Raw genomic sequence first — 9,515 nt, 5'->3', positions numbered from 1 at the left:
TTTGATCTCTTCAGAAGATCCTTCATAAGATCTGATAATTTCTCAGAAATCAGCCCAATAAATCATGTTTATGGAGTGTAGAAATTTTAAGCAATAAGCTTTTATGGGGGCCAGCTAATAGGCATCATAACATTTTGTGTTCTTGAAGCAAAGGACCAGCCAAGCTAAGTCTCTTTATTTTTGGAGTCATAAAAAAGATTTTAAAAGAAGGAGGTAGACATCGACCTAAAAGAACTTTTCACCATTTTAATTTTTTCCTGCTCAGTACAAGAGATTTTTTTCCTGAATAAACTGGCAGACCTTTATGCAATTAACTCAAACAATTGGTTTATTTCATTTTACCAAATCTATTAAAACATTCTTAAATTAAAATGTTAATGCCATAGTTGAAACTGTGTTTGTTAAAGATCTGCTACAGAACAGGTATGGTCTCCTCTATTGTTTACAGACCCACTTTGCAAATCTGAACCTGACATTTTAAAAAGATTTCCTTCGCTGTCCCAGGTCCTAGACTTAATGAAATGTTCTGGAACAGCGGTAATTCTCTCTGACTAGTGTCTGAACGCATTTGATGGGGTTTGGGAGCCACAGTAATATGCTTTTTGAAATATTTTATTTTATACATTATGAAGGAATAAGTTACAAGCATACTTAAACATGTACTATAAATATAATAAAATGTGAAGCTGGAGCAACATGTGTTAGGTACTAAGTCAAATCGGAAAACTTCCAAAATGATTGTGCGCCTCTAGGCTGTGAGTTTAAGTTCTGTTTACCAAAATTTTACATCTTACAAGGTGGCAAAATGCAATAGTGGAAATAAAACAAAATGCTGTTTTTCATTCATTGTAATAAATACGTGTGATGCAAGAACAGTCGATTCCTCTGACAATATTGCAGTGAACACCAGACCAAGTACAAAACTTTAGTATTTAAAAACAAGCATTACATTTTACGAAATTTCTATATTTTCTATTAAAGTATATTTCACAAAATTAGTACCTTTCCGGGAAAAAAATAAAAACCGTCATTTAAAAATACTGTAGTTGGCTATTTTCCTACGGTATTTGATCCCCAGATGAGTTTGTTGGGAGATAGCTGAAATCTAATTCCTACTTTTTTGGAAAATTAGTGCTGTACTGTAACTTAAGATCTAAAACCTGTTTTACTGGAAATACTGAGCATTAATTCTAACACTAACCTATAAACTATACAGTACTTATTCAGGCACAAAGGAAAAATGCTATCCGACGATGGATGCCAAGGGAGAATCTTCTTGGGTACCAAATTGGTGGTTCTAACATGATCTCCAACGACTAATCTTAACTTCTTTTCCAAACATTTGTACACCAGAGACTAAGACTTTCCATAGGAATTACATTTTTATAGGGTTTTCTACAGGTCTTTGGACAGCTTTGAAAATCCATCCTATCAATTCTACAAATTTACAGGTTTATTCCATAACCCTGCTGAGGGGGTAACATAAAACATGCCCTTTATGCAGTTGCAATATAATTTCCAGAACCCTTTTTAACGGAGCATTATTTACGAGAGTTAGGTAAAAAATAAAGTGTTTGTCCCACTAGTCAACTTCCCGACAGGCTTCCAAAACCTGCAGGTCTCGTAGTTTGGTTTTTTTTTTTTTGTCGGTAGTGGCTGCGTGGGTTTGTTTTTAACAATTAACAGCCTGGCCTTAGTGGTATTTGGAGTAAAAGTACCTGCCTGTTTTCTGTGGGGTGGCACTTGTTGATATGCCTGGTCAGCCCCGGAGAACTGAAGAAAGTAGAGGGACAGTGCTTGCAGGAGAAGATCTGCTGCTGCTCTCCCTCTGCCACCCTGTGACCTTCCTCCTGTCCCAGGGCGGGGAGCAGCAGCTCTTCCCTCACTGCGTGCCACAGCTGATGCTTGTCCCTAATATCTGCAGAAGGGAAGTGAGCCCCGCACAGGTGGCAGGGGAATGTAATCTGTTCCCTCTCCAGCTGCCCATAGGAGGGGGGTCGTGAAGCCTCGTGGGTGGCCAGGTGTTTTCGCAGGTAAGCCTGCCTGCGAAACTTTTTGTGGCAGTAGGGGCACACGAAGACGTCGAGCTCCGCGCCGGCGCCCTGGATTGGCGGGAGGGTTGCCCTGGCTGCGTGGTTGGCCCCGTACGGGCTGCAGACCAGGGGGGCATCCGGGCAGTGGGAGCTGTTCGCCGGCTGCTGGTGCTGATCGGCCGCCGCCGGCGCTTTGCCGGGCGGCCTGGAGCTGTCCGCGCTCGGCTGGTGCTGATCGGCGCCCTGCCCGCCGGCGCGCTGCTGCGCGTTGCCTCCCGGGAAAGCTCGGCTGCTGTTCTCTTTTCCTTCCCGCGCCGCCTGGTCGGCAGCAGCCACGGGAAGCTGCTGACCCTTGTGGGCCGGGCTTTCGGCGCTGAGCCCGGGGCGAGGTTTGTGCCAGCGCCGGTGGGAGGCCAGGTTGGCCGGGCAGCTGAAGATCTTGTCGCACTCGGGGCACCGGTACTCCACGCGCACGATGCGGGAGCATTTGTGCTGGGCCAGAGCGAAGGGGTCCGGATACTGCTCCTTACAAAGCTGGCAGATGAACTCCCCCAGGGGAGCCCGATGCTCCCGCGGGGGTCTGGCTTTGCATTCGGGATCTTCCGCTTTGATTTTCAGCCCCAGCACGGGCGACGTGGTCACTTCGTCGGCGAAGGCGAGCTTCCTCATGACTTTGGGTTTCTTGACGGATGCTTTGCCCCGTCTCTCGGCCAAGTCCCGGGCTGGCCCTCTCATGCCCGGCAGGGAAGAGCAGAGCCGCGCCTGCCCCTCCAGCTTTCTCTCCGGGCTGAGGAAGGAGCCGTGATGCATCAGCAGCTTTTCCACGGAAGAAAAGGAACTGGCCACCGGGAAGGATTCGGCCGAAGCGGGCGAACTCGATCCCCTCTTGAAGAAAGCTTTCTTCAGCTCCAGAGCAGCCGGTTTGATCGGGCTGCCGGAGGCGGGAGGCCAGGTTCTGCTGGCTCCCTCCTGCCAGGCGCTGGCTTTGGGCGAGGACGCGCCGGGAGTGCTAAAGTTCGAGAGAGTTTCGGGGCTGGGCAGCCCCTCAGGGGGCTGAACCACCTCCAGTGCACCTTTCTGGGACTCCGAGTGGCCCCTGGGCACGGCAGGGCTAGATCTGCCCGGGACCAGCCCATCCTGCGGGTCCGGAACGGAAGAAAACTGCAGAGGGCAAGGGGATTCCGCCTGGTGAAAGCGTACGCGGTACGATCCACAGCTTCTCTTGCTCCTTTTCACTAGAAATCCCCGAGGCATTTTTCCCTGTTAGCCCGAGGCTTGAGCGCGGGGCTTCGGGCAGAGCACAGGGAGCTCCTCGGGTTGCAGAAGAGCTTCGGTCGCGGGCACTTCCCGGGCACTGTTTATAGCGCGCGCCTGCTTCCAGGCTTGCGGTGACGTCACAGAGAGGCCAGGGCCCACCCTCCAATCAGCGGTTAGGTGGCAGCTGGTGGCGGGGAGCCCAGAGGAAAGGACAGAGGGTCAAAAGCTAAATCCCCTCGACCGAGGAGCAACATAGGTCCGAGCCTGTCCTTGTGCCCGTGAGCCGTTTTTTTTTCCGTGGCACCTCAATTTACAAATTATCACCTCTCCTATATAAATTGTCTCCTTAAATGACAGCATTGCCATTAAACAGTGTCTTCGATTACCTTGTTACTGCAGATTGATCACCAAGCTCGGCTGTGCCGTTTTATATATTTGCATCCTGTAGAGCAGGAATAGTGAACGCCGCAAACTAGTCGGGTTTTCATGATTTCCACCATTAATATTCATGACATGACAATACAGTGTATTTGATCCAAGACCCAGGTGTAATTTGGCTATCCTGAAAGCCTGAGCGGTTGGAGATAACAGTTTGCTATCCCTGCTTTAGAGGAACTAGTTTAGCAGTGAGTTTATGGATAGATATATCTGAACAATCTCGGTTCGACACTGTCTGAGCTCTTTTCGACTTTAAATATCCTAATGCTGGGCTTGTCGTATAATCAACAGGTTAAAGCAGATACTTGCTCACAAGCTACCCAGGACAACTATATAATAAACTAAAAATATTCGTTGTCTGATTCCCCACACTACATTTATTTATTAGAAACACGTCAAAGCAAACATATAGATATATTTGATATAGGAAGAAGAGTTGAAGACAAATGTAGTTGTGATAGAAAAAAGATAGGATGGGGGGAACCCTGCCATTTAAAGCAGCGGTGAACTAATATGTCAGTGCACAGAAAAGCTGAAACTGAAAATAATGCAAAAAAGAAAAGCCCATAATTGATTAATTGTCTATAAAATTGTAAAACCTAAGGATCTGTTCCAGAGATACCCGCAAGACCTGCGGTGGGGAACAGGAGATTCAGAGAAGCATAGCTTCTTTGGACTTATCTGTCACAAACAAGAAAGAATTCAAAAGCAAGTCTGATTGAGCATTTGGTTAATCAGTCCTATCCCCAGCCCAGCAGAGGAGGAAACAAAAGCGCATCAAGTACGAAATAAATACATGAACCCAGAAAAAGCTGATGAGACTCAGAAAGATATTTTCGTATTCAACTATGTGTACTCAGAGAAGAAATAGATTATGAAACTATGCAAATCAAGCAAACATTTTTTTATGCATTTCAAAGTTCCAGTGCTGTCAGATGTAGGGCAACACATGAAGGAGATTTTAATTTTTCATGAGGAAAGTAGAATGTGCATGAACAGTGCATTTAATCTCCTATAGCCATGCTAAGGTAGATTCTTTTGGAAGGGAATTTCTCTGATTCTATTAGCTAATTTTCTTACAGTTAGACTAGGCTCATTTCAAAAGAGAAAATTGTAGTCCATGAGAATATATGCTGATAAATGTAGTTTGGTTTGAATTTTCATTGTTTCCATCTTTGTGGTGGTGAAATTATAAGATCGATACTTGTGTACTTGAACTGCTTCGCCTATATGTTTGCACAGAGTGTTCTGGAAGAAAAAGTATATTAAAATTAGAATTGTGCCTAACTAGAATCAAAATATTATTCATGAAATAAATTGTTTTCCCTATATCTAAATTGACTTCATTGTTTGAAATATTTTATTTTTATAATTGTTTACCGTCCCTTTACAAGTGGGTTGCCTTTAGTAGTTTTGTAGCTCTGTGCGAATGTTAAAGTGGAGACCTAGTCTAGTGGTTAGAGCAGTAGACTAACAACTTCAAAGATCAACGTTTAAATCCAGCTTTGCACGTTGGACAAGTCACTTTATCCTCCATTGACTCAAGTACAAATTTAGTTTCAGGGCCAGTGCTAGCTTTTTTTGTTGCCCTAGGCAAACAATTACTATGCCCCCTCTCCAACACACACACACACCCTTCGTTAATGAATGGGTCCACCAAATAAAACCAGATCCCTTCAGCTAAAGTTTAAAAACTGATACCCCCCCCCCCCCCCCCAGTCTTCATCCCCTCCTCCCATGGCCCATGCAAGGGTATTAGGTGCCCTACCTACCTTATAGCCAGTCCCTGGTTTCCTACAGAAGATTTTTCAAAATTCTGTGGTAACAATTTAAGTGGAAATTTTGCATAATTTTGCATATATTTGCAATTTAAATAATGATTTTTTTTATTTTATAAAAAAATACATTTTCTGACATTTCTGGTCCAGTTCATTTACTTTTTTCTTAGAGGAAAACAGATTTTAGTGATTGGGGCTGGGGAGGAAGGAGGGGAATGGGAAGAGAGATTGCAGAGGAGGGAACATAAGAACATGCCATACTGGGTCAGACCAAGGGTCCATCAAACCCAACATCCTGTTTCCAACAGTGGCCAATCCAGGCCATAAGAACCTGGCAAGTACCCAAAAACTAAGTATATTCCATGTTACTGTTGCTAGTAATAGCAGTGGCTATTTTCTAAGTCAACTTAATTAATAGCATGTAATGGACTTCTCCAAGAACTTATCCAATCCTTTTTTAAACATAGCTATTCTAACTTCACTAACCACATCCTCTGGCAACAAATTCCAGAGTTTAATTGTGCGTTGAGTGAAAAAGAACTTTCTCCGATTAGTTTTAAATATGCCCCATGCTAACTTCATGGAGTGCCCCCTAGTCTTTCTATTATCTGAAAGAGTAAATAACCGATTCACATCTACCCATTCTAGACCTCTCATGATTTTAAACACCTCTATCATATCCCCCCTCAGTCGTCTCTTCTCCAAGCTGAAAATTCCTAACCTCTTTAGTCTTTCCTCATAGGGGAGCTGTTCCATTCCCCTTATCATTTTGGTTGCCCTTCTCTGTACCTGAGAAGGAATCTTAGGTAGGAGGGGTAAAGAGATCAGAGATGGAGGAAGACAGAGGTATAGAAGGAGAGGGAGGAGAGGATGGGAGATTCAGGGAGGAAAAGGAAAGAAAAGAAAGGAGGGGAAAAAGGATCAGGAATGGGAGAGAAGGAAGGATCAGAGATAGGGAAGTGGGAAGAAAGGGAAGGTGATGGGATGGAAGAGAAGAAGGGATGAAGAAGAGGAGGAGGAAAGAAGGAGGTGTAAGGATGAGGGCAAAGGAGAAGGAAGGAAGAGTGGGGAGAAGGAGGAGGAGGGAAGAATGGGATGGGTGGAGAAGAAAGGAAGACACAAACCCCCCCCCCCCCCCAGTCACACCCAGATCTCCTCTTTCCCTTATCCCCCTTTCCAAAGCCCTTTGATCCTCTAACTCAACCTGGTTCCTCCCATGAACACCTCTCTCACACTGCTTCACTCCCTCATCGTATTTATTTATAAAATGTAAAACACGCTGATCTTAAATCTCAGCGAGGCACAAGAGCACATACATAATAATTGTTACAAACAGTCAATTTAAAACCTTAACACAGCAAACATTAAAATATCCTTAAAATAATTTAAACATCGCATAATTACAATCAAATGGTATACCTGATGTTAGGTCCTCTAGGATCTCATCCCCCACAAACCACTCCGAAACCCTGGTTCACTCCCTCCCCTCCCCATAAACATCTCACAAATCCTGATTCATGCCCTCCAGCACCCTCCAGCACCCTCCTCCAAACCTCACATATCCTGGTTCCCTCCCTCCCCTCACCAAGCCTTCACTCCCACTGTTTTACTCCCTTCCCCCCCCCCCCCCCCATGAACTCCTCACATTGTTTCACTCCCTCTGTCACCCACAAATCCCCTCACACAGTTTTACTCCTTTGCCCCCCTCCCCCAGAACTACTCTCACACACATTACTCCCTCAGGACCCCCTCAATGAATCTCTTACCCTGGTTCCCTCATCCCTGACAAATCAGAATATATAATCCTGGATATTAAAGCTCAATTAGAATATTTTAAAAACTAAATAATGAGCTTATATACTGCTTTAATTATTTTCAAAATGTAACATAAATTACATCTGTATGGAGGGGGAAAAACTCAAGAAACCAGCTTGTTAACAGTTCTCAATGCAAGCTTTCTGTTGTACTTTGGACATTGAAGCGTGGGCCCCTGGTCGCTGTAAGAGATGACACTTCCCACAGGGTGGCATCACTGTTTTCCCAGTGGGGATGGTGCGTGTGGCTGCTAAGACCACCTTCTCCGGAATGATGATGTGACGAGGCTCATCGGGTACGTCCACTGTAGAGAAGGAGCGCGAAAGAGCATCTGCTCTGACATTCTTCTCAGCAGGACGGTATTTCAGTAAAAAGTCAAAGTGATTGAAAAACAACAACCACCTCGCTTGCTGGTGATTAAGGCGTTGAGCATGTCGTAGATATTCCAAATTTTTATGATCGGTATACACCGTCATTTGGTGCTGCGCACCTTCCAGTCATGGATGCCATTCTTCAAAGGCCAATTTTATAGCTAGCAATTCTTTATCTCCAATTCCATAATTCTTCTCGGTGGGAGAGAATCGTCGTGAGAAGAAAGAGCAGGGATGGAGAACATTGGCATCACTATATTGGCTTAATACTGTTCCCTTGTCGAAGTTGGAGGAGTCAACCTCGACAATGAAAGGACACTGAGGATTGGGGTGTCGAAGACAAGGCTTGCTTTGGAAGGCTTCTTTGAAGGTTTGGAAGGCTGCAACAGCCTCAGCAGACCATCGAGATGGATCAGCTCCTTTCCTGGTCATGGCCATGAGTGGTGTTGTTAAGGTGGAGTAGTGCTTGATGAAGGCACGGTAATAGTTTGTGAAGCCGAGGAAATGGCAAAAGGCTTTTAAGCCAGTGGGTTGAGGCCACTCTTGAATGCTCTTCAGCTTTTGAGGGTCCATCTGGAAACCATTCTTGGAAACGATGTACCCCAGAAATAGCACTGACTCCTGGTGAAAAGCACACTTCTCAAGCTTCGCATAAAGGTGATTGTCACGTAGCCTTTATAGCACCTATATCACTTCAGTCTAGTGAGTCTGGAGGTCCTGAGAGAAAATCAGGATGTCATCTAAATATACCACCACGCACTAGTACAGTAAGTCTCGCAGAATATCATTCATCATATTCTGGAACACCGCTGGTGTATTGCACAATCTAAAAGGCATGACTAAGTATTCGAAGTGTCTGTTGCAGGTGTTAAAAGCTGTCTTCCACTCATCCCCGTGATAGATTCAGACCAAGTTGTAGGCCCCTTTTAAGTCCAGCTTAGTAAACACCTTGGCCCCCTGAAGTCTGTCAAACAGCTTGGTTATCAATGGTAGAGGGTAGCGATCCTTGATGGTGATTTCATTGACACCTCTGTAATCAATACGGGGCAAAGAGATCCGTCTTTCTTTCCAACAAAAAAGAACCCCGCGCCAGCCAGGGACTTAGAAGGTCTAATAAACCCCTTTTGCAGGTTTTCTAGGAAATAGGCCGACATGGCCTCAGGTCTCTGTTATTGAGAGGGGGTATACCCTTCCCTTGGGAGGCTCCAAATTAGGCTTGAGATTTATCGCACAATCAAAGGTCCTGTGCGGAGGTAACACATCTGCTGCTTGTTTGGAGAAGATGTCCTGAAAGGACGCATATTGCGGAGGTAACCCAGGTAATGAGGGAGTTGTCGACATGCAGGGCAGCGATGAAACATTTGCTAAACAACGATCATGGCAGCCAGGACCTCACTCAGAGAGCTCCATGGTGGTCCAATTGAATTGAGGTGTGTGTGTTCCTGTAGCCATGGTATGCCGAGTACCACAGGGTGAATAGCCTTCTCAAGGAACAAGAAAGAAATGTTCTCAGTGTGTAAGGCCCCAGTGCGAAGGCATATGGGCTGCGTGGTAAGCGATACCTCCCCTGGAAGTGGTTCTCCATGTATAGAAGATAGCAGCAGAGGGGTAGCTATGGGAGGAGTCCTCCAGCAGATCCTAGGTCTGGCCTTTTCCCGGACAGATAGGGCAGGTCTGGACATCATGGCCAGATTGGCCGCAGTACATACAGAGACCTGAGCTTCTGAGAAAATGTCTCTCTTTAGAAGTCAGATGACTGCGTCCTAGCTGCATAGGTTCCTCTTCTTCTTCACTGGGCGCAGAAGATTGGGCTGAAGTCGTGT

General features: G+C 45.4%; 1 protein-coding gene across 1 annotated transcript; it reads right to left on the bottom strand.

The window, feature by feature from the left end:
* Positions 1-1,631: 1,631 nt before the first annotated feature.
* INSM2 (INSM transcriptional repressor 2) lies at positions 1,632-3,373 on the bottom strand. Its single transcript, XM_029597459.1, has one exon. The coding sequence runs from the start codon at positions 3,285-3,287 to the stop codon at positions 1,680-1,682; it is 1,608 nt and encodes a 535-aa protein (XP_029453319.1). The 5' UTR covers positions 3,288-3,373; the 3' UTR covers positions 1,632-1,679.
* Between the last annotated feature and the right edge of the window lie 6,142 nt (positions 3,374-9,515).

This window comes from Rhinatrema bivittatum, chromosome 4 (assembly GCF_901001135.1).
Source record: "Rhinatrema bivittatum chromosome 4, aRhiBiv1.1, whole genome shotgun sequence".
Lineage (NCBI taxonomy): Eukaryota > Metazoa > Chordata > Amphibia > Gymnophiona > Rhinatrematidae > Rhinatrema > Rhinatrema bivittatum.
The sequence above is the reverse complement of the archived record's forward strand: the minus strand, read 5'-3'. Positions and strand labels throughout refer to the sequence as shown.